Source organism: Labrus mixtus, chromosome 7 (genome assembly GCF_963584025.1).
Source record: "Labrus mixtus chromosome 7, fLabMix1.1, whole genome shotgun sequence".
NCBI classification, from domain to species: Eukaryota; Metazoa; Chordata; class Actinopteri; order Labriformes; family Labridae; genus Labrus; species Labrus mixtus.
Window position 1 is genome coordinate 24,913,743 of NC_083618.1, and position 24,044 is coordinate 24,937,786.

General features: G+C 44.8%; 4 protein-coding genes across 5 annotated transcripts in view; 3 read left to right on the forward strand and 1 right to left on the reverse strand.

Moving 5' to 3' along the window:
- The first annotated feature begins 432 nt into the window (after nucleotides 1–432).
- Nucleotides 433–7,791, forward strand: LOC132977282 (serine/threonine-protein kinase 35-like). Of its 2 annotated transcripts, none has more exons than XM_061041807.1 (3): nucleotides 433–975; nucleotides 2,316–3,010; nucleotides 5,962–7,791. In XM_061041807.1, the coding sequence occupies exons 1-3, from the start codon at nucleotides 477–479 to the stop codon at nucleotides 5,974–5,976; spliced, it is 1,209 nt and encodes a 402-aa protein (XP_060897790.1). In that variant the 5' UTR covers nucleotides 433–476; the 3' UTR covers nucleotides 5,977–7,791. The 2 variants fall into 2 exon arrangements, with proteins under 2 accessions (XP_060897790.1, XP_060897789.1); XM_061041806.1 differs by having other exon boundaries at nucleotides 434–975; nucleotides 2,316–3,049.
- A 7,418-nt stretch (nucleotides 7,792–15,209) lies between these two features.
- LOC132977247 (fibronectin type III domain-containing protein 11-like) lies at nucleotides 15,210–18,474 on the reverse strand. The gene is made up of 2 exons (XM_061041716.1): nucleotides 18,337–18,474; nucleotides 15,210–15,962 (listed from the first exon to the last, which is right to left on the reverse strand). The coding sequence occupies exons 1-2, from the start codon at nucleotides 18,472–18,474 to the stop codon at nucleotides 15,210–15,212; spliced, it is 891 nt and encodes a 296-aa protein (XP_060897699.1).
- Nucleotides 18,475–19,358: 884 nt separating this feature from the next.
- On the forward strand, nucleotides 19,359–20,455 carry LOC132977298 (uncharacterized). The gene is made up of 2 exons (XM_061041836.1): nucleotides 19,359–19,859; nucleotides 19,908–20,455. The coding sequence occupies exons 1-2, from the start codon at nucleotides 19,389–19,391 to the stop codon at nucleotides 20,061–20,063; spliced, it is 627 nt and encodes a 208-aa protein (XP_060897819.1). The 5' UTR covers nucleotides 19,359–19,388; the 3' UTR covers nucleotides 20,064–20,455.
- A 1,678-nt stretch (nucleotides 20,456–22,133) lies between these two features.
- The window catches only part of si:ch73-267c23.10 (serine incorporator 1), a 13,404-nt gene continuing 11,493 nt past the window's right edge, over nucleotides 22,134–24,044 (forward strand). Inside the window, exon 1 of the mRNA XM_061041798.1 lies at nucleotides 22,134–22,336. Coding sequence (XP_060897781.1) covers nucleotides 22,298–22,336 — 39 coding nt within the window. The 5' untranslated portion in view covers nucleotides 22,134–22,297. The remainder of the gene's footprint in view (nucleotides 22,337–24,044) is intronic.

Sequence of the window (24,044 nt, forward strand, 5' to 3'; positions counted from 1 at the left end):
GTAAAACATCTGTGACCGTCTCATATGAAGTGAAGCTGTTAGCACTTTAATAATAATCATAATTTATACTTTATTAAGGATCCTGTGGACATGCACTGATGGAGAGGTCTCAGAGTGAAGGGGGAAGGGGGGGGGCGGGCTCCAGAGCAGTTACCAGATACTCTGGTACCCAACCCGGGTCCCTACAGACTGAGCTACAGCCGCCCCCATCTTCAGGTGTTCACTGTTTAAATAAACATCCCTTCAGGACTTAGTGACTGGGTAAAGAGACCTCTCAGATCCGGATAGACGTAAACAACACCACAAGTCTTATTTTGAAGTAATGACCGGAACTTGTCATGTCTTAGCCCCGCCCCCTCCGTTCCGCTGGTTCTCACAGTGTTTTAAAAGAACACGGAGGTCGCGGTCGCTACTTGGACAGCCATGTCGCCGTTCTTGTACCGGATGCTTAAATCGTGAAGGAGGCTCGCGGACGGATGGACACAGGTGCGACAGACAACCTGCGGAGACGCACGAGGAGCGCGCGAGCCTGCCGCAGACTACAGCCGGGAGCACGAGCGGCGGAGGAGTCCAACGTGCTGCGGAGTCTGAGCGTGGGAAACCCGGAAGCGGACCATGACATGGAGGGGGGTGGCTCCGGACTCTGGAAGCAGGACGGCCTGGAGCGGAGGATCATGGCGCCCCGGTACAACCTGCTCCGGGAGGTGGGCAGGGGGTCGTACGGAGTGGTGTACGAGGCGGTGGCGCGGAGGACCGGAGCCCGAGTGGCCGTGAAGAAGCTACGGTGTGACGCGCCGGAGAACGTGGAGCTGGCGCTGCAGGAGTTTTGGGCGCTGGCCAGCCTGGAGAAACGGCACGAAAACGTGGTTCAACTGGAGGAGTGCGTGCTGCAGAGGAACCGGGTGGCCCAGAAGATGAGTCACGGGAACAAACGGTCCAAGCAGTACCTGCGGCTCGTGGAGACCTCGCTCAAAGGTGACGTTTACCTGCGCGGCTCGAGCTGAGTCACTTCAGCTGGCTTCGCTGTGACGTCAGCGCTTCTGTTAGGGTCGGATCAGAGCCGAAGTGTGAAGTAAACACTGAAACGTCAGAAAATATCCAGAACCATAAAGAACAGCATCGAACACATGTTTAAACACTAGTTAGATTAAACTGCACGATTTTTAAACGAGGTTTGGAGCGGTGGAAACAAAGCTTGTTTTTGAAAACAAAGTTTATCTTTGATGTAGGTGATTTATTTAAGTTTACATCAGAGCCGAAGTGTAAAGTAAACACTCACACTTCAGGAAATATCCAGTAGCAACGAGTACAACATGTCCCTGGATTTCCATACACATCTAATATTTGACTATGTTTAAACGAGGCTTCGTGCTAACAAAGCTAGTTTCGGCGGTTTTCATCTGATGTCATCGCTTCTGTTAGGTTTGAATCAGAGCCGAAGTGTGAAGAAAACACTCACATTTCACAAAATACCTTAAACCAAAGAGTAGTGTGAAAAATAATCTTTATAAACCCGAATTAAACTAAAGTTGAAGATGTTTAAACGAGGTTTGGCGCTAACGAAGCTAGTTTGGGCGGATTGAACCGGCTGCTCTCACTCCCACTTCAGGAAATATCCAGTAGCATTGAACACTACGTGTCTTCTTGATAATTAACCCATCGAATATAAAGTATAGTTTTTAAAATAGGTTCTGTGTAAATAAAGGGTCTCTCTGCTCGGGGTCAGAGGTTACATCACGCTGTTCGTTATCTTCTTTAGCTCGTTAGCTTCTTTAGCTCTCTCGGAGAAGCTGCTGTGTCTTTGTGTGGTTTGTTGTGTTGTAGTGTGTATTCAGACAGCCTGTGTGTGTGTGTGATCTATAGTTTGTAGTTCTATCTGTGGGGTTTCTGTTGACGCCATGACACTGGCTCCTGGAGGGGGGGGGCTGTCTCTCACCAAAATGGAGTCTGTTGAGTTGACTGACTTCCCTGAACTATTGAACCCTTTCCTCTGAACAGAAGCCAAAACCAACATGTGTCCTTAACCATGCAGCAGCTGATCCACCTGTGCTGGTCAGGCAGGTGACGTCACAACAGGGTCGTTACAGTTATCGACCTGTTTGCTGGTCAGTCGTTAGGTTGTCACTTTACCCGATTCTTAAACTGGAGTGAAAATCAAACGATGTAGATAAAACCTCTGACACACCAACCAAGCAACTGTGTGTGTGTGTGTGTGTGTGTGTGTGTGTGTGTGTGTGTGTGTGTGTTCTGTGTGTAAACCTCTGCTCTGTGTCTGTGTGTGTGTGTATAAACCTCTGCTCTCTCTCTCTCCCCAGGTGAGCGGGTGCCCGGCCCTCCAGAGGAGCCTTGTTACCTGTGGTTCGTCATGGAGTTCTGTGAAGGCGGAGACCTCAATCAGTACATTCTGTCACGCCGCCCTGACCAGCGGACCAACAACAGTTTCATGCTGCAGCTGACCAGCGCTGTGGCGTTCCTGCACAAGAACAACATCGTCCACAGAGACCTGAAACCCGACAACATCCTCATCTCGGAGAAGTCCGGCACGCCGGTCCTCAAGGTGGCTGACTTCGGCCTGAGCAAAGTGTGCGCCGGTTTAGGAAACACCGGAGAGGGTAAAAGTGGTGAGGACAAGAACAAAAACATCAACAAGTTCTGGCTGTCGTCGGCGTGCGGCTCAGACTTCTTCATGGCCCCCGAGGTGTGGGAGGGACACTACACCGCCAAGGCGGACATATTCGCCCTGGGCATCATCATCTGGGCAATGCTGGAGAGAATCACGTTCATCGACGCCGAGTCAAAGCGCGAGCTGCTCGGCACGTACGTGAGACACGGGGCGGACATCGTGCCGGTGGGGGAGGCGCTGCTCGAGAATCCAAAGATGGTTCTGAACATCCCTCAGAAACGCCGCTCGTGCATGTGTGACGGCGTGAGGAAGCTGCTGCAGGACATGCTCGCTGTCAACCCTCAGGACCGGCCCGACGCCTTCCAGCTGCAGGCCAGGATGGACAAGGTGACGTGTGCTGCGTGACCCCGACCTGAGCGTCTACAGGTGACCCTCCCCCCCTCTTTACTAAAGGGACAGAAAGACCACGTGGGTCTTCTGTTGTCAGGGTCTGAAGTTTAGTCTGCTTTAAAGAGTCGTACTGAGCATGTGCAGTACCTTATCAGGGCTCGACATTATAACTGGCCCGCCCGCTGGCCCGGATGACTGATTGACAGAGTCCAGGCCAGCTGATTGCACGTTCAGCTCTGGCCAGTTAAAATACTGCCTGAAAAAAAATAGACTGTAACACGTTCTCAATTTCACAGCACTTTCCTGTCATACCGGTGTTTTGTCAGTAATTATTTAAAAAACGTTGCGCTAATAACTGCTACAGCATCAACGTATCACATGTATGTCACAGTTGAAAGGCAGCCGACGGCTTCACTGCTGTCCCTCCCGCGAGCGCGCTTGCTACTCTCGAACTGTACACTCGCACACAGATTTTAAAATAAAAAACAGGTTTGGTAAAATGGTTTTAAAACCATCAGATCCTGACAAAAGCCGAGCTAAAATCTGCACTCAAAGGAAAAAAATCACCGGAAGAGTCGAGAGTGACAGCAGGGCGTGACGAAAACAGAACGGAGAAAAGTTTCACAGTGACAGACAGCTGGAGGAGCTGGAACACGCTGCAGCTCAATTTCCCTTAAAGTTAAAGGCTAGATCCTGATAAAGATAAAAGTTATTCACAAAGCATCTTAGCCCTTAAGAGAGCTCCTAAAGTAAAGATCTAAGGATGAAGAGTTTCTCACAGAGAAGAAAGAAGGAGAGAAAGGTGATCATAACAATTCCAGCTCTATCACAGCCTCATATTAATATCAGATTAAGTAGAGTACTTACAGTTACCAGCATGGTGAATAAACATGAGCACATAAATATTAGAAAAATACAAAATATTTTTAGAGCTCAATTAATTAAATAAAAGTTGTAATTGACTTTTGCATCAGAATGGTTCAAGAGTAAATTGGTCACTGTTATTTTTCAAATCAAAAGTAACGTTCCTGGGCCAGCGGTTACAATGGTCAGGCCCAGTGATAGTGGTGGGCGATATAACGATCTTAGATCGTGAAGGATTTTAACTTGCTGATGATCTGCCAAAGCAGAGAGATCGTAGAACCGGGCTAATGTGTTTATTCTATCATGCTGCAGTTTATGCTCCGACACAGCATAAACTCCCCCTCCCTCCTTTTTTGCTCCGCAGCGGTGAAAACGAAACTTAAAAGTAAAGTCCACAAAAACAACTCCATCCCGGTTATATGCAACTGTTCTGATATTTTCTCAAACCGACACGGCGTGAGCAACAGTTAACTTATCTGCATAGTTTGCACAGTTAAGATTACATCTCGGATAGCGACACAAGAAACCGTTTAATGAGCCGGAGAGACGTTCACAGTCTGCAGAGAGACAGACAGAGAGGAGCTCAGACAGACAGTGAGGGGAGATATAACCGCGGTGTTTAAAATGTTGCTGTCAGTGTTTTCTGCTCTCTCTCGGTTTTTAAAAGTTACTTATCAAGCTTCTCCACCCGAAGCTCACCTGTTGTGATAACCAAATTTATAGGGATTACACTAAACGACGTTAGACGTTGTGTGCAGCAGGCAGGTGAGAGTGAGTAACCATGGTGACTGTCTGTCTGTCAATCAACAATGTCCCGCCCCCTCTATGAATTAAACTCTTGTGTCAGTAAAACTTACTTTTATCATGTGTCACAGAATGAACACATTCTGTATTATGTTTGATTATATATAAACTAAACTAAAGTTAGTCCAATGATGTCATAAAAACAAAAAAGGCTGCGAGCCTGTATGAAGCTGTAGCTATAGGAACTCTGCAGGGCTAAATAGAACATCTCGAAGTCTACATGTTTTTAAATGATTGCATCACTGCGTGAAAATGTTCCTGATGAACATAAAAAGAGGCCACATAACTAAATCATAATTTCAAAGTGGTGAGGAAAACCTTCAAATTGTGCATAAATATTGATCAAATTGAGGGAAAGACATTTCTGTTGCTTAAGATGTTCAGGGTGAGAGACCTCGAGACCTCCTACAAAGATGTTTTTTAAATAGATTAAACTTGTCAGCGCAGTTTTTGTTTATTTAAAAACATTATACAGGGAAATAAGTTTGGTTGAACTGGTCAGTAACTTACAAATTTGTCTAAAGATCAATATGAAAAAAATCATGATTGTGATTTTGCCCAAAAAAAATCGTGATATGATATTTTTCCCATATCGCCCACCTCTAGCCAGTGATCTTTGAAAACTAGTGCCCTGGAGTGGCAAATTTAACTTAATGTCAACCCCTGCTTATTGATGACATCACTCTTTGTCTGCTCTCCAGTGGGTGAGGGCCAGGAATGAGGATTATATAAGTAGGGCAAAGGTCACCCCGCCCTGCAGACTGCTCGCCCTCCAAACACACTGACCTACAGATCAGTCTGAATTGGTTCAAGGCGGGAGATTTACGGTGTTTATTAGGATTGTATGTTATGATATGATATGATTCTTGTGATCAAACATTGACACGTGTTAACAGAACGAGCTGCTTTCAACCTCCTGATATTCTCAGTCTGAGCGTCATGTGTGAACACAGACAGCTGAATGTTTCTCTCTTCACCCGGAGTTTCTCCTCCAGCCTCCTCGTATTTATTCTGCAGAAAGTCAGAGTGAGCTGATGTGAGAACGCAGCAGGATATAATCAGGAGAATTCACCTGGAGCGAGTGGGAGGGGGGGGGTGACGTTTATTCCCTGTGATCGCTGCACGACCATAGACTGTCTGCACGCCACCTCTACCATCTCCGTGCTCTGAATTATTTACATATTTTCACTTATTTCAACTGACCGCTGGTTATTTCACGTTTAAACGGGCCGCTGGTTGTTTCACGTTGGCGTTTAACAGCTGGTGTTGTTTCTCTGCAGACTGCTGCTGCTTGACAGCGGAGCCTCGTCCTCCTTTGATGTGAACCCGGAGGAGAAGCAGTTTGTCGTCAACGTGCAGACTTCACAGACGATGGAGGACGCCTTCGTCCAATCAGAGGACAGGAGACAGACTCTGATGTTCACGCTGCTGTGAGATGAATACTTGAATAAGTTCACAACCACCAGACGAGTTCAGACCAAACAGGAAGAGAGTTCTTTTCAAAATAAAGCTGGCTCCACATGAGACCGTTAGAGGGTCCCTCGCCGTGTGGAGTCAGAAACTTCATGTCTGATATTTAGGATTCCAGATCTCTGACCTGCAACAGCCAATGAGAGTGAGCGGACCGAGTGATTGTTTGAAGGTCACATGACCACACATCCACAGAACTTAAATGACACTATGAACTCGATTTAAACTAAATCAAGACTACGTTCATCTTAAACTTTACTGTCGGTGCACGTAGCAGCCATTTTGGATTTAAGGCGGGGTAACTGAGACGTACGAGCTGCAGGGACGGTGACCCGCAGGTCTGATATTCAGACCGACAGACGGTCCATGAATTGTAGGAACATGGTGGAAAAAGTTTTAGCCTTCAGCGAGCGCCAAGCGCCATCTGAACTCACCCTGTTCAGACGGCTTCCTCTCGCAAAAGCTCTGTCACTAAGCTCCGCCCTCATCGCGTCTTTGGATGTTCATATTGATTCTGTGACGGCGTGATATTGGCGTCCCGGTCTGTGAGGTCACGGCACAGCGGGAGCTCAACATGCGCGTGCACGCACGCTCACACAGTTCACACACACACAGTTCACACACACACAGTTCACTCACACACACACACAGTTCACACACACACACACAGTTCACACACACACACACACACAGTCAGACACACAAACACACACAGCGTCTCTCCTCTGTAACCCCTCTGAAGACGGGACGGGGGGGGGGGGGGTCACTTCTTCCCCCCTTTACGTCTCAATGACATTCAGACTTGAAGGATAAATCACAAGTTTGTTTGTTCTTTCCACAGTCGGTGACCCTTTAGTGTAAAAGCTGTACGTTTGAGAATCGCTCCACGCTGCCTTCAGACGGCGTCTGAGCTAGGTTAGACGAGGGAGCGGCAGACTCCAGCTGTGATTGGAGGATGGACTGGTCCGTCTCTCGCCCTCTCTCTCTCTCTCTCTCTCTCTCTCTCTCTCTCTGGTCAGTCTCAGGCCTGATATTAAACTGTGATAAACGTTAAAGGGAGAACGGCGTCTGAATGTCGATACCGTTGTCCTGAAACTGAAGTTTAGATCCCGTTCTGTTTTTTTTATCTACCTCATGTTTCTGCACGTTTCACTATTTTTTTTTTTTTTCTTTGCCGAGCCGTCGACATTCCTCTGAGATGAAACGTCACAGGAAGCGATCGGGGTTTACTTGAATCCTCACTGTCAGATTCTGATGCATTGTGGGAAATAATGGTTTCCATGACTTCTGTGTCCTTGTTTCTGTTTGTTGACCTGAGATATGCTAACGTTCCAGGTGACTTTATTTGAGATGTTGTGATCAGATGATGTGAGGAGGAGAGGCTCCACCTGTATATCTCACAATGTGTTTCTGTACAGGTGTGCACGATGACCTCGCTTTGTTCACCTGTGTCTCAGGATGCAGTGTGGAAGTGAATGGGTTGATTGTTCCTCATGCTGCTGGGTCGGGTTGGGTTCAGACGACTTTGAGTTCCTACAGTTACAGTCGTCGTACGTGTTCTTAAAGCCATGCTTGATTTTTCTACTGCTGACTTCGTACATATCAGGGCTGTGCTTCAATAAAGGCTGAAATACCTCAAACCTGTGTCCTCACCTTTATTCACACCTGTGTTCAAACATGACTCCACATCTGTGTTCCATTAGTCCCCATAGAGCCCCATGTTAAAATGTCCATCTTTACAGCTGCAGTTCCTTCAGTGTCCACTAAAGTCTAGAGCCTCAGCTGATTCAGTACCTGACCTTTGACCTCTGGGCCGTGTTTGTGCTGTTGGAGCCTTTTGGAGATTTGTTCCTGTAAATATCAGACTAATAATCTGTCTCTGTGAGCTTTATTGAACTAACAGACGAAGTCTGATCTCCACTTTTTACAATCAGTCACATCAGAACTTTATTTTATTTACATGTTAGCAACAATTAGCAGCTAATCTGAGTCCCCCCACAAAATGAGCCTCTCTGTTTAAACATTAACGCTTGATGCTCCTCTGAACTGTCGGACAGCTTCAAACTTCATTTAGGTCATCCTGTGTCTGGTGCTTTTTTAAAAGCTTTTTTTGACCTCTGACCTTGAGTTGAGAGCAGAATCTGGAATGAGTAAAGACGCTCCAACAATAGCACCAATAGTGTGCATGAGCAAGGCACTGAACCCCCAACCGCTCTGGTGCGCTTTTCTGCCCGAAAGAAGTGTGTCTGTGTCTGTGTGTGTCTGTGTGTGTGTGTAGCTTCCTGTTGTCGCTGATCCAGGCCTATAATCAAACCGGAGCGGAGTGGTTCCTCCTGACTCGCTCAGCTTGCTCTCTCAGATCTGAATCTGTCTGAGATTTGACGTCACAGAAGTTTTCTTTGTTTTCCAAAGAATCCTGAACAGGAGATGAATCAGACGTCAGGCCTCCATCAGACCGTCTCTCAGTTTGTTTTGATACGTGACGCCCGGCGTGACCTCGCCTCCTTCAACAGATATTCTGAACGTTCTTCTTTTAATGTCTTCAGTTCAAACGTTTAACCCGTCACATCTGACCCAGTGGGCGTGCACTGTAGCTGTTCCCACTCAACGTTCTTGAAGCCAAAATACGCCCCTAACGGGCGCTTCCATCTTGCGATTTTGACGTCATTTGGAGCCAGAGTCTGCGCAGTAGGGTCCGGCGGGAGGAGCCCTGGAAACACGCCCCGCCCATTTAGCGTACTGCCCTCATGACTTACGCAGCCCAGCTACGCCGAAAGTGCTCCGCCGGTCTACGAGTCTTATGAAGAAGTGTGTAAGTAAAACCAACCACCGTATTCAAAGTCTAATAAACACACTGCGTTTTAAAAAATCCTGCTATTTTGATCATTATTGAAAATATGTGGGCTGCTGGGTCCTCTGTTTTGCCGAAATCGTTCTATATTTAAGCTAGGTTAACGCCACAGACCATAGGCTACAGGTGGTAAGATATGTTGTATTTTGTTAGAAACTGATAGTCTGTAATGTGATTCATGTCTGCTTTTCTAATATATTTAAGTGAACAGTAAATCAATTGTTTTTTGTATCTTCATTTAGGCAAAGAAGAGATAAAAGCAGCTGGTCTGACATCTTCCACAGAGGTGAAGTGTAAGTTAAAATCATCTGTTAAAAGTTTATATCCTGTGAACTTTTTTTTTAAGTTTCACAAGAGGATTGTAAAAACAAGCTATTGTTAACAATACAGTCTTCTAAAATAAAATAAAAATCACACTGAGTCATACACCAGCTAAATGTTAAAGGTCCCATATTATGATTTTTCTGGTTTTATATGCTCTTTAGTGTGTTTTCCAAGTGTCCTGTGCATGTTTAGGCACATCTATGTGCAAAAATTCAAAGTACGCGAAAACGCGGCTTCTCCTACGTCCGTCCTCCTGTTAGCTGTAGCATTAGCCGCATATAATGCTCGGTTCTAGCCCCCCTCGATAAAAATTTGTCAGTGCAACCGTCATCTCACCTTTTTTTCGCCTGTGCTTGGACTAAGAGCTGTGCCAGATGCCCTGCTCATCCACTGTGGGAAAGAAATTACCTTAGACCAGTAGCTCTCCGTGATGAAGATAGTCCTCTCTGCCATCATCTAGAGGAGCTGATCGACGTCTGCACAACTGAAGAAGGTGGACAAATTCTTGTGCTTTGTGACAGTGAACAGTGAGAAGGCTACCATAATCATCCAAATCAAATGCTGGAGGGTTGTGTTGGATTTGATTTTTCCATCATATTTTAACAGTCAAAAAATCATCCAGGATCTTTATACTTTATTTGATTTTGTTGGGATTTCTTTGTTAAATTATTTTTTATACTTTCTCCTATGTCCCAGCAATTCGACCTGATGGTCTCCCTTACTTATTTTCCACGTGGTTAATGAAGCCAGGGGTTGTTTATTGAAGTATTTTTTTCATAAAATGTTTTCAATGTACTTTTAAAAAATCTGACATGATTGTCTCTGATTAACTGGAGCACTACAAAATGTTGGTCACAGTAAAATAATTTAGCAGTTAAGTTTATAGCTCACATTTGAAAAGGCCTTGAACTGACATTAATTTCTTCTTGACCAACAACAGCTAAGACAACAGCAAAGCTAACAGACCAGCTCAGCTTGCCACAGCCAGGCTCGTCTCAGATAAATGGCCTTCAAACTTATTTAATATTAAACATTTAAAGCCAATAAGCATAGCAAGGTATGCAAGATATTCCATTTCCATTTTATTCAATCACAGACTTGTCAAACAGTCTGGCATGTTTGTGCTACTCTTTTCAAGAGTTAATAACTGAAGAGAATAACTCCATCAAGAGGGGACAGGAAACACTCAGGGGACGAGTCCTCCATGTTGTCAGGGGTTGCTGATGGATCTGAATCTGAGGGCATCTTCTGTAATAAAGAAAAAACAATCATGGAGTTAAATGTAAACTATAATGAATGTTTCCGCCAGGGATGTGAGCTAACAGGTGAAAACTGAAACAGCAGAATCAACCTGAGAGGCAGAAATCAGAAGCTTGTGTAATTTCATATACATAGTTTATATTAACTCAGTGTTAGACGGACTGTGGCTTTCTTAGTATGATTCTGTAATACTCCACCTTCTTATATCACTTTAAAGTGAGCTAGCTCTTTACCTGATAAGAGTGATACAATCTGAGACTTGTGTGTCTCGTACATGGAAGCCAAGTGTCCTCTCTCACGTCTGCAGTGAGCCTATGGACAGGGACAGACAGATGAGCAGAACCGGTTTATACTGGTTTTTGTTAGCCATGGAAACTTTTATTTCTGAAGTGCAAACACATAAACACCTTTAGTTTAGACAAAACTCACTTTAGACACTAGGTGGTGGTATTTGGCTGTTTTTTAAGTTATTGATCAGTATCTTTAAGTAAGCCGGTTCAACAAAGCCAGAAGCTCCAGATAAAGATATCTGAATAGCATGAGCTGATAGCATGAGCTGATTATGAACTTTGTCTGTTAACTCATGGTGTTCTGCTTAAGGCTCTTGGCGCGTCACAGAAAGGGGGCCTGTGAAACATCTTTTGAGCATTCTTATTCACAAAAGTGTTGAGTGCAGGCAGTCCAATATATTGAGGTGTGATGATGAAGTTAACGAGGTAAAACAGGATACTGCAGCTGCAGATAAGGAATTAGAGAACAATCCTGCAGAAAAGTATTGTGTTCATTCATACATGAATGTAATAATTTTACCACACACTGCACCACAGTGTCTCCTGTTGATTTATTATTTCTAACTACTCACAGTACAACTGTGAAACTTAAACAGTGAGACATGATTTCAGCAGTGTGAGCAGAAACTGCAGTCAGTTGGATTCTTGTGCTTCATGAGAAATATGGAGAAGTAGCTTCAGTATTTGGCAAAAAAAAAGTCAATTCAATGTACTGATTTGGTGTTGTGTGGTAATTACCCATTAAACAAATCGGACAGCCAATTTGTGTGCAGAACCTCACCGGAGCTGGAATCAGAGTCTGGACTGCTGTTTCCTTTGGGCATTGATTTCCTTGAAGACAGAAAGAAGAACAATTTAAACATGAACTAGACTTCTTGCAGAATCATAGAGGCTGTTAAAGGCTTCTGCTAGTCTTCCTTACATTTTAAGAAAGATTATAAATTGTTACTAAAATTACTTTGATGCGGTTACAATAAAACGGTCCAATCATATAAGAGATCATTTTACCTTTGAGTCCTATGTGAAGGCGGTCTCTTCAGAATCAGCACTGCAAAGACAAGATGATGGCGTCCACCTTCTCAACCTGCTGCTTCAGTCTGGCTGCATCATGGTTACCTACAGGAACACCACAGAAATGCAATCAAAGTACTTAAGTTTATTTATCAGAGGATGTACTGTATGCAAAGTAGAATTCATTTTTTTGAGCTATAATTCCTCAAAAAGATTTGAGACTGCTTTGAGGTTAAATTTTAAGTCTAAAACTAAAAAGTTATAACAGACAAATATGATAATGAAATAACCAAAAGAGCATTTTAAAATGAAATTAATCTTGTTGAACAGAAATAGTGTTAATATGAATCACACAATCATGGAGCAAAGCAAAAAGAGTATTTCTGAACAAATTCTGAATAAGCTGAACTAAGTCACAACAAATCAACTGTAATCTATTGAATTGACTCCTGGTAGTGTGCTGAAGTCTTGAATGTTAACAAAAGTAAATGAACACTAAAGTCAACCTGTTGGAAGTCTTAGTAGAATATGATCAGCCCATTTTGAGTCCTTATACAAATCATGTTTGGTTCTTATTACATTTCACCGTCAGCTGCTGATGTTAACATGTCCGTTCTGTTTCGAACAGTTAGAGACATTATTGAACCAGATAATAACTTTAGTGTTATCTGAACACATGAAGAAATATTCTGCCTCTTCCAAATATTAATGTTAAATTTCAGCCCCGCAGCAGCATCATGGGGAGCGGAAGAAAGTCGAGCCTGTTATTCTTAGTCTGTGCACACTGAGCAGACTGACCAACTGTTAATGTTAGTAATAATGCAGACCATCAGGACATATTCTATTTTACTTTAACAGACCGTAAATTAAAGTTATTGTCGGTGATGCGCAACTAGATGGTGAATTTTACTACGGATCTGATCGTTCATTAATATGAATCTCGAGCACAGTAAAGTTATAGTATCATGAAGCACAGCCAGCATAGTTTATCAGGATTCCCCCCCGATTATTTACTGAAATAAAAAGATAAATAATGTCCGTCACAGCCAGCTATCAGTAACATATTATTGCCACCATAACGTTAGCTCCATTAGCCTACTTCAGTGTTAGCTAGCTAGCTAACGACATTACCCCCGAACAGCACATTAAACAAACATTTCAACTTACCAAGTTAGATATAGATATACGCAGATATCCTTACATCCCACAGGTCGGTTAGATGGGTTTACAGCAGAACAACTCTTTCTGTCAGTCCAAGAGAGACGAACACGGAGTGGAAAAGTTCAATGGCGTCTCGGCTTTCCCTCGCTACGTAGCTTTGCTATTCCCAAAGAGAGCTACGCAAGATCGGCGACTCTGTCTCCACTTCTGTAGTGGAAATGATTGACAGGCGTCATTGTTAAAGTAATTCATCACACAGACATCGACTATTGACCAATGAGACGACAGTAGAGTCACATTGGTCACTAGTGAGCTCTGTAGGCGTCACAATGGCGGCAGACGATCTAAACTAAAAGAACGATCTTTTTAATGAACATTGTTCGTCAACGCCATCGTGACGCCCACAGAGCTCAGAGGCTGCTCTGGTTCCTGAAGTACATTTTCCCCGTTCAAATCCTCAATTCAAATTTCACAAAATCTTCAAATCAAGAGATTGAAGCCTGTTACCATGACAACCAGCTACCCCAATACTCGTGACTATAGCTCATTCGATTCAGCGCCAAAACAGCGTTAAAACTGAGAAAAAGACAAAGGTACGAGACTGTGTACAGGTTTGTTTTCCTGGAGTCAATGAACTACATATCCCACAATCCATTGCTAATGATCCCTCATCTTCTTCAATGTAACTTTAGTGGGTATCGTGTTTATACTGTTCATACACGTGTTGTAATAAACTACATTCACTATTAGCACATACTGTTAGATAATAACTAGCTAGCCTGATAGCATAGCACTAGAGCTGAGGGGTGGGAAACATCGCCATGGTAACAGTGAGCTCCATTCTAGTCGCTGTGACACTATGATCGTGGGTGTTGTAGTTCTTCTCCCCGATATAGTGAATAAACCGTGTTGTTCTTAAAGGTTGATATCAACTTGTGTCTCCTACAGGAACATAAACCATCGTTTCACACTCAGGTAGCTCGTGGTCAGTCTACCTGTCATGGTTATGACATCATGGCTAATAATCAAATCCACTATGGAGATAATTGTTGAGCTTCATTCTGTTAGCCTGTTTAAGGTATTTTCCATTATGTGTTAGCTTCAAGCTAATGAGCTAAGATGTACATCCTGGTCCTTCAACGAGGAAACAAAAACACACTCCTTAACTCTTCTAAAAGGTTTTGAACTGATGGATGGCACACACACACACACACACACACACACACACACACACACACACACACACACACACACACACACACACAAACACACACAAACAAACACACACAGAGACACACACACACACACACACACACACACACACACACACACACACACACAGACACACAGACACACACACACAAACAAACACACAGAGACACACACACACAAACACACACAGAGACACACGCACACACACACACAGACACTCACACACAGACACACACACACAGACACACACACACAAACAAACACACACAGAGACACACACACACACACACACACACACACAAACACACACAGGGACACACACACAGAGACACACGCACACACAGACACTCACACACAGACACACACACACACACAAACAAACACACACAGAGACACACACACACACACACACACACACACAGCTGTCGAGCTGCTGTCAGGACATGACTCCTTTACATCGTCTTCATGGCGTCTTGGTAATATTAGAATTAAAGTAAATATGAAACATACGGAGCTAAAACACTCCTGACATGTCCGAGGGGAGCGGAAGTTTCGTAACCTAGCAACAATGAGAAGCGCTCTGAAACAGAGGTTTTGAGCTCTGACTGTGGACACCTTAAGGAGGAAAGTTTCTCTTATTTAGAGTTACACGAAGCATCTAAATAAACGACCCATAACCACAAAATAATAGTGGGTCATAATAACTTGAACTAATAAACTAACTGAACTACTAAAATGACCAGGGTGCCATCATTTCAGCGAGCAAGGTGGTAAACATTGAGAAGAGAAGGGGACCGAGCGTTGCGCCTTGAGGGACTACTCTGGATTAGATGTGGACTTTGGACCCCATCAGCTTTATTACGCCCTTCATACAGTTTTTAAACATACACGTGGATATTTAAGCTGTTCTGAATCCTCTCTGTACATATAAACAGTCTCAGCTCCTGGTTCAGACTTGAGGATTGGACTGGGACACGGCCAGAGTCTTTAGGATGACCAGGTCCTTCCACAGTCCGTACACCAGGTTTACAGAGTTCTCTCTCATCACAGAGAACATGTAGTACCTGTCTGGGATCAGGTTGGTCACCTGGGTGTTGTACGCCTGGCATTTGGATATAGAAATCTGGTCGGTGTCAGAGGTGGTCGGATGGAGGCACTTCACCTCCACCTCAAACTGCTGCTCGGGATCCTTGACCTCCTCTCCTGGGATGGTCCAGCTCAGGTGCACAGAGCTGACCGATGCATACAAGTCAGACCTGTCGATAGTGACGGGCAGTTTGATGGTGAGCTTGGGGATGAGCAGACTTCCTGTGTTTGGGATGAGCCGGTCCTGCAGCTTGAGCTGGCCCAGATTACGAACCATTCTGTCCTCAAAGCGGTCTGCGTACTGCAGGGTCTGCTGGAGCGTCTGCTGAGCCGAGTCCGCTGCGCCTCTGTCTAACAAATTCTGATCATACATCTCCATGAAAGCACAGAGCTCCCTGCAGCCCCTCAGGATGTGCTGAAAGAGTGACTCCAGTAGACTGAGGAGGAGCTTCACATGGGTGTTGGCAAAGATCAAGGCCCGAGTGAGTCGCTGCTGGTTGATCAGAGAGCACAGGGCGCCGTCGGAAAGAAGGCGGACTTCCTCCTCCATCTGAGGCACATTCTCATGCTGGATCTCCAGATAATACGAGCAGTTCTGCATGAGCACCAGTTTCGTCTGCCAGTCAAACAAAATGTCAGCATGAGTGTGGATCGTGAGCAGTTCAAAGAAAAAAAAAACAAATCAATAGTCTCAAAAGATAACTGAGAAACGGTTTCATGTGTCAAAGAAGATTCGCTCGTACTTCGTGAACGTACAGTTTGTTCCAGTCCAACTCTGAGGTGAGATTTATAAAGTCAGGTAGCATACAGTAGCTAATGAATATTAGCATACTGACCCATATGTACTGACTGGTAGCATACAGTAGCTAATGAATATTAGCATACTGACCCATATGTAATGACAGGTAGCATACAGTAGCTGCGGCAGCGTGCACAGACACAGCGGCTCAGTGCTCCCTGAAACTTTGTGTATGGGGGCTGTTTGTATTGCTGTGTGAGTGGATATGTGTGGGTTTGAGTGAGCCAAAGTTCTCGTACAGTCGAGATGAACTCATAAACATCGGGATAAGGCACCAAATGCCCATAACGAGTGCCTTTCACCACTCACATCGGATCCCAGAGGAAATAGTACAACCACCGGACTTTCCGTGGATCACCCTGCCGGGCAGGAGGCTCCAAAGGCAGCGGAAGGCACGTAAACAGAAGAGGGGGTGCCGGGCGGGAAACCTGGCCAAGCTAAAGAGAGCGCCAAGCAGACCACCGCTACTGAGCTTTTTTGTAGCTAACGCCAGGTCCCTGAGTAACAAAATGGATGAGCTGAGGTTGGAATTATCATCCCGGACAACCACCCAGGATGCCTGCGTGTGACGATTATCACAGAAACCTGGCTTGACCCGAGGGTCCCAGACAACGCTATTGAACTAACAGGCCGCTCCACACAACGCAGTGACAGGACCAGGGACCCTGGTAAGAGCCGCGGCGGTGGTTTGTGTGTTTATGTGAATAACAGCTGGTGCACAAATACCACCGTCATAGATCGTCACTGCTCACCAGATGTGGAGTTTCTTGCAGTGAAATGCTGACCATTCTACCTGCCGCGGGAGTGTTCTGTTGTTGTGGTGACAGCCGTTTATATACCACCACACGCTAATGCTAAGTTAGCACTTGACCACCTGCTAACTGCTATAAATATACAACAGAAGACATATCCTGATGGCGTTTTTATAACTGCTGGAGACTTTAATCATGTCAATCTGAAGAGGGTGCTGCCGAAATTTGACCAGCATGTCAAATGTGCAACTAGGGGAGTTAACACTCTTGACTGTGTGTACTCTAACATAACTAAAGCATACAGAGCCTCTCCACTACCACACCTCCATTAAATCCAGCCTCCCTGCCAACCTTGACCAACACCAATACGCCTACAGGGCACACCGGTCCTCAGAGGATGCTATTGCCACTGCCCTCCACACAGCATTCACACACCTACACCTATAGAACTATACACATTCGACTGCACTCCCACTTACCCAACAAACACAATAATCAAATTTGCAGATGACACGATGGTGGTGGGACTGATTTCAGACAACAACGAAACACAATATAGAGAGGAAATAGACAGCTTGACAGACTGGTGCATGAACAACAACCTCACACTGAACACTAAAAAGACAAAAGAACTCATCATTGGTTTCAGGAGACACCATGAGGACCACACTCCCCTAACCACCAGGGGAGAGGAAGTAGAGAGGGTCACCAACTTTAAGTTCCTGGGGACTTACATCAGTGAGGACCTCATATGGACAATTAACTCCTCTGCCCTGGTTAAAAAGGCTCAACAGCGGCTTTATTTTCTACGCACTCTGAAAAAGAACAACCTGTCCGCAGAGCTGCTCAGAGCCTTTTACCGCTGTTCAATCGAAAGTGTCCTAACATACTGTCTAACAGCGTGGTATGTGAACTGTACAGAGGCAGACCGGAGAAGTCTCCAGAGAGTCATAAGGACTTCAGAAAAAATCATTGGACTTACCCTGCCCTCTCTGGAGGACATCTTCAGTACCCGCTGCCTCCGTAGAGCTAACAACATTGTGAAAGATGATACCCACCCCTGTCACCACCTGTTCTCTCTGCTACCCTCTGGGAGGCGCTACAGAGCACTAAAGGCTCGTACCTCCAGACTGAAGGACAGTTTTTATCCAAGAGCCATCACTGAACTGAACAAAATCAAACACTGACCCACCATGGGACAAATAATGATACAAATAGTGCAATATTGCTTTGTGTTTGGATATTTTCTACTGTACTTGTGTAGGTATATATATATACATGTGTGTATATGTATATATGTGGCACAGTACATTTCGTTGTACTCTTGTGCAATGACAATAAAGTCTATTCTATTCTATTCTAGCTAATGAATATTAGCATACTGACCCATATGTACTGACAGGTAGCATACAGTAGCTAATGAATATTAGCATACTGACCCTGATGCACTGACAGTTCAGTTTGCTGTTCAGCAGCTGCAGGATGTGGTCTCGCAGCTCCACCAGGTCCTGGTCCACCTGATGCGGGTCCCTCTGGTCTCCACTCCGGTCTGAACAGTCCATGTTGACTTCATCCATGACGACTGAAACAACATTCACAGCTGATCATGACGTAAACACAAAGAGGAATGTTTATATTCTAAACTCCACCATGTTTTTAATAAGGACAGTTAACACACACACACACACACACACACACACACACACACACAGAGAGACACACACACAGACACACACTCCTACCTGTTTCTCTGAGTTTGTTTATCAGGTGTCTTCTTCTTCTGTTTACAGTTAACTTTCGGTCTCCATGGTAACAGTTTGTTTCCACGGTTACAGAATCACAGCAGTGACTTATTTACTGTCAGAATAAAGAAACTAAACGTCTCCATATGAAAATAAAAACAAAGATGTTTGAAGTAAAGTGGAGGATTATCTGACCATCCGGTCTTAACGATCTGCTCAGAGAGCGTCAGGGCCGCCCTGATTTATATCAAACATGTTTAATATTCAGGATTCAAACTCTTGATGATGACGTCATGAAAGGGTCTGCAGGGAGTCGTGTGTGACTCTAATAACCACGAGAGACGAGGGAGGACGGTAGTCATGGCGACCAGCGGCAAGTCGTAACCCCTCGTGGTGAGCTGGACTCCTGAGACACGTCTGAGTCTGACCTCTGACCTCCAACTCTCACTCTCAACCTCGGCCTCAGCCAGGGGAGGTTGCCAGTGCTGTGGAAAACATCCTGCCTTGTTCCAGTCCCCAAGAAACCCTCTCCCTCTGCCCTCAATCACTACAGACCAGTTGCCCTAACATCGCACATCATGAAGGCACTTGAGAGGCTGGTCTTGACCCACCTGAGACCACAGGTGACCAGCTACCTGGACCCCTTGCAGTTTGCATACTGCCCAAGGGTGGGGGTTGAGGACGCCATCGTCTACCTACTCCACAGAGCCCACTCTCACCTAGACAAGTCTGATAGCACTGTGAGGATTATGTTTTTTGATTTTTCAAGTGCTTTTAACACCATACAGCCAGTGCTGCTACGTGAGAAGCTGGAGCTGATGCAGGTAGACACCACCACAACATCATGGATCATGGATTACCTGACTGACAGACCACAGTTTGTGAGGCTGGGGAGGTCTGTGTCTGAGCGGGCGGTCAGTGGCATAGGAGCGCCGCAGGGGACTGTGCTGTCCCCTTTCCTCTTCACACTATACACCTCAGACTTCCAGTATAACTCTGAGGCTTGTCACTTACAGAAGTTCTCAGACGATACTGCGGTAGTAGGGTGTATCAGTGGTGGAGAGGAGACAGAATACAGGATGCTGGTGGATAACTTTGTTGCATGGAGTGGGAAGAACCACCTGGTGTTAAATGAAACAAAGACCAAGGAAATGGTGGTGGACTTTAGGAGGGACAGGCCTGAGCTAAGCACCATCTCTATCCTTGGGGATGAGGTGCAGGTGGTGGAGTGCTATAAATACTTGGGGGTGCACATGAACAATAAACAGGACCGGAAGCACCACACAGAGGCCGTCTACAAGAAGGGTCAGAGCAGACTCTACTTCTTGAGGAAGCTTAGGTCTTTTAATGTGTGTAGCAAAATGTTATCCATGTTTTATCAGACTGTTGTGGCAAGTGCCATTTTCTTTCATCAGGGCTTGTGACTCTAAAAAGCTTAACAAGCTGATTAGGAGGGCTGGCTCTGTGCTGGGGACTCGCTGTGGAGCCCCTGGAGGTGGTGATGGGGAGAAGGATGATACAGAAACTGTTTAACATTATGGACAATAACATGCATCCCTTACACAATCTCGTGTGTGAACAAAAGAGTGTTTTTAGTGGGAGGCTACGGCAGCTAAACTGCAAAAAGGACAGATTTAAAAATACTTTTTTACCTACTGCAATTGCACTTTATAACGACTCCCCTTTAAGTAAGGACAGAAGACATTTAAACTTTTAAACTTTAGCCTGAGTTGCATATATCATATATCAAACTGTATGGTGGGCTCATGTTTTTTGGTATGGGTGGGATATGTACGTATATATGTGTTGTGTTGTGTGTTTGTATGCTGGCTGCTGGAACACCTAAATTTATATAGTATATCTTATCTTTATCTTTATCTTAAGACCTATTAGGGGTGATTCATGCCACCCCTAGCCTCACTGAGCAGAGGAACGTGTCGATCGCCGCCTACCATACATGAGACTGTGACATTAGAGAACGAACGTGACACGTCCGTGCAACACACTCGCCAGAGAAGCTACGTGACGTCTGCGTCTGCCAGACCTATCCACGTTACAAACTGAAGTTGACAAGCTGCCATTACTACAGTGACATCTGCTTTCAACAGCTGCTGCCAGTTGAAATCATAGACTGTCGAAATGCGAGCTGCTGAAGAACCAGCAGAGTTGTACAGTTTAATAAGAGTCGGGACAAACTTTAACTTTAGCATAGCCTATGCAACACACACACACACTAACTGTCCGTGCAGAGCACTGTGATATTTTTCAGATGAGAGATGTGTGTCCTCTCTGAGTGATCTGTATGTTTAGTTATCCATCACCAGATGAAGTTTCGATTCTGAGAGTGAGTTCCCACTCACTGATCTGTGATTGGTCTGTAGCTTCAATGGTCGAAAATATGAGGAAGTAGCGTTGTAGTTTCACCCCGCTAACCGCAACAGCTTCCAGTGACGCAAAAATCGTCATTTTTGCGTCACTGGAAGCTCCTTTTCAGACGTAGAAATACAAAGATTTCCCATCTCAGGGGAAAATGAGGGCGGGATGCACGACCATTCAAAAATACTACCAGGTTTCTAATGATACAAAGCTTAATGCAAATGGGTGAAGTATCCCTTTAATGAAGTCCTGTAGTCTGAGTCTTTATCATCAGCTGAGATTATAGAGACAGAGATTTGATCCTCCTTGTGTGCCCGGGGAGGACTGAAGATCTTTATTGTTTTATTTTCTAACTCTCGTCTCTTCTGTTCTTTAATTAATAAAAATCAGCTGATTAACGAACATAAAGAAAGAAAGTAATGTCTGCTGGAGGTTTGTCTCCCCCTGGTGGTTAAACGAGTTATTACATCTTTAACATGATCAACTCTCATTTAATAAAACAACATGTTTACGATCTGTTTGTAATGTGTTTTATTCCCTCTTCAGTCGGTTCTCATGATTCTACCGGGAAACAAACTGAAAACTACGGTGTCCCAAAAAGTCACAGAAATCACCTGCGTGCTTTTTATGTAATTTATGAAAACATGTTTGAGGGTTTGAGTGAAATGGTTTTGCAGTTGACATTCAGGGCCACCTAGAAAGCAAACGGTGTGTGCGTGTGTGTGTGTGTATGTGTGTGTGTGTGTGTGAGGGTTTTAATAACCGTTTAAAAAACAGTTTATACAGAAAACATTTATGAAATTATTTATATTATTAAAAAGTTCACCAAACATTTAGAAAGTTAAATATTTTATTTAAGTGATTTTAAGACGAGAAACCTGGAGAGGAAGAATTTTATCATTTTATGATTTAAAGACTTTTACATTTAAAAAATAGAAAGTTTGAAACGTTTGTGAGTTTTTATTCAACTCCAACAAATCACAGGACGATGTCGGCCTGTTGTGAAAAACTTCGTCCGTCGTGATGACGTCACAGAGAGTGACGCTCAGTCAGACGCAGTGAGCGGAAAAGAGTCATTAGTGTAACTGTCCGAGCTGAGGTCCTGCTCTCTCTCTCTCTCTCTCTCTCTCTCTCTCTCTCTCTCTCTCTCTCTCTCTCTCTCTCTGTGTGTCTGTGTGTTATATATATTTATATACTGTGTGTGTGAGTGTGTTTATAGAGTGCGTGAGTGTGGGGGGTCGGAGGAGGACGACCAGACCATAGAAGAAGAATCTGGTCCGCTATGGGAGCTGTTCTGGGAGCCTTCTCATTGGCCAGCTGGGTGAGTTCTCATTTAAATATAATTATAATTTAAACATAGAGAGCAGCAGCTGATTGGTCTACACCAAACCCCCAAAACCTGCTCATTCAACACCTGAGCGCGTGAACACAGGGCTGTGATTCAACACCTGAGCGCGTGAGCACAGGGCTGTGATTCTATACCTGAGCGCGTGAGCACAGGCATATTTATGGTTAATTCATAAATCAACAGTTTGATCTTCTTTGAGTCTCATTTCTGTGTCGGTTCTTTCCGTTCTTATCCGTCCTCCCTCGGGTTCATCAGGTGATACCAGTAAACCAAACCTCATTCAGAAACCTGCTGATTTAACTCAACAGGTTGTGACGTAACCTGAGCTAACCTGACGGTCATAAATGGCTCGTGCATAAATTAATACTTGTTCGTATTTCAGACACATTTCTGATTCGGGTCGGTTTCGTTGAACTTCGTCACCACTCGGTTTTATCCGGTGAGTCCGGTAAACCAAACTCCATTAAAATATTTACCGATTTTATCTCCACTTTGTCTCAAAAGATTTATTTTTATTTCTACTTAATTCCAGGTCGGAAAATAACTTTTACAGTCCGCTATTGAGACAAACACACACACACACACACACACACACACACACACACACACACTGTCTTCATGTTCACAGGTTCTTTTGTTACCATGGTAACTAACAGGTATCGTTTACTTTGAACTAGAAACATTTTGGGATCATAACAAGACGCTGTGTGGTACAGGAACATGAGGCTTAGTGTTAAACAGAGTGGAGGCTGCAGGGATGTAAAGGGTTAATCATAATACAGCAGGTCATCTGCTCACACGTGATCAAATGGATTAACTCTACGTGTTCCACCACTCAAAACAAAGCACGCCCTGTTTCACTGCCAGCAGACCATGGAGGATGTGTGGAGAGGACTTCCTGTCAACACCTGTGCGCTGCCTCTGTTCACTTCCTGTCAGCACCTGTGCTCTGCCTCTGGTCACTTCCTGTCAGCATCTGTGCTCTGTCTCTGGTCACTTCCTGTCAGCACCTGTGCTCTGTCTCTGGTCACTTCCTGTCAGCACCTGTGCTCTGTCTCTGGTCACTTCCTGTCAGCACCTGTGCTCTGTCTCTGGTCACTTCCTGTCAGCACCTGTGCTCTGCCTCTGGTCACTTCCTGTCAGCACATGTACTCTGCCTCTGGTCACTTCCTGTCAGCACCTGTGCTCTGCCTCTGGTCACTTCATGTCGTTGTCTCCTCCTCTCCTCTCTCTCTCTCCTCGTGTTGTTCTGACTCTCTGATGTTCGATAAAAGCGTCTGAATAATGCATTGTAGAATTGTTACATGGTTTCACGTCGTGTCACTGAAGAAGACTCCCACGGTGACCTTTAAGAAGATAAATCTGTGTCTTCCTCTCAGCTGATGGCGTGCTCCTGTTTGTCTCTGATGGAGAGCGGCGTCCTCTCTGTATATGTGTCACAGCCGGTCATGTGCTGCTCCAGTTATCGCAGCGGATCAGTCATGAACTGAGGTGACCTCGTCTGGCTGGCGGAGGAATTAACTTGTTGTTGACTTTGAGTCTTTACCTCCTCACTGTGACACAGAGAGGAGGGGGGGGGGGACGGGACACTTTGATGGACACAGACAGGTGTCTGTGTATGTGTGTGTGTGTCTCCAGGTAGAGGCTGACAGGTGTGTGTGTGTGTGTGTGTCTCCAGGTA

What these genes read in the sequence shown, in the direction of transcription:
- LOC132977282 (XM_061041806.1), top strand. Translation starts at nt 477, where the DNA reads ATGGACACAGGTGCGACAGACAACCTGCGGAGACGCACGAGGAGCGCG. An exon ending in CGTGGAGACCTCGCTCAAAG is followed by an intron (nt 976 to 2,315) that starts GTGACGTTTACC and finishes CTCTCTCCCCAG; the next exon opens with GTGAGCGGGTGCCCGGCCCT.
- LOC132977247 (XM_061041716.1), bottom strand. Translation starts at nt 18,474, where the DNA reads ATGGATGAAGTCAACATGGACTGTTCAGACCGGAGTGGAGACCAGAGG. An exon ending in TGAACTGTCAGTGCATCAGG is followed by an intron (nt 15,963 to 18,336) that starts GTCAGTATGCTA and finishes TTTGACTGGCAG; the next exon opens with ACGAAACTGGTGCTCATGCA.
- LOC132977298 (XM_061041836.1), top strand. Translation starts at nt 19,389, where the DNA reads ATGTTTTTTGATTTTTCAAGTGCTTTTAACACCATACAGCCAGTGCTG. An exon ending in TCCTTGGGGATGAGGTGCAG is followed by an intron (nt 19,860 to 19,907) that starts GTGGTGGAGTGC and finishes AACAATAAACAG; the next exon opens with GACCGGAAGCACCACACAGA.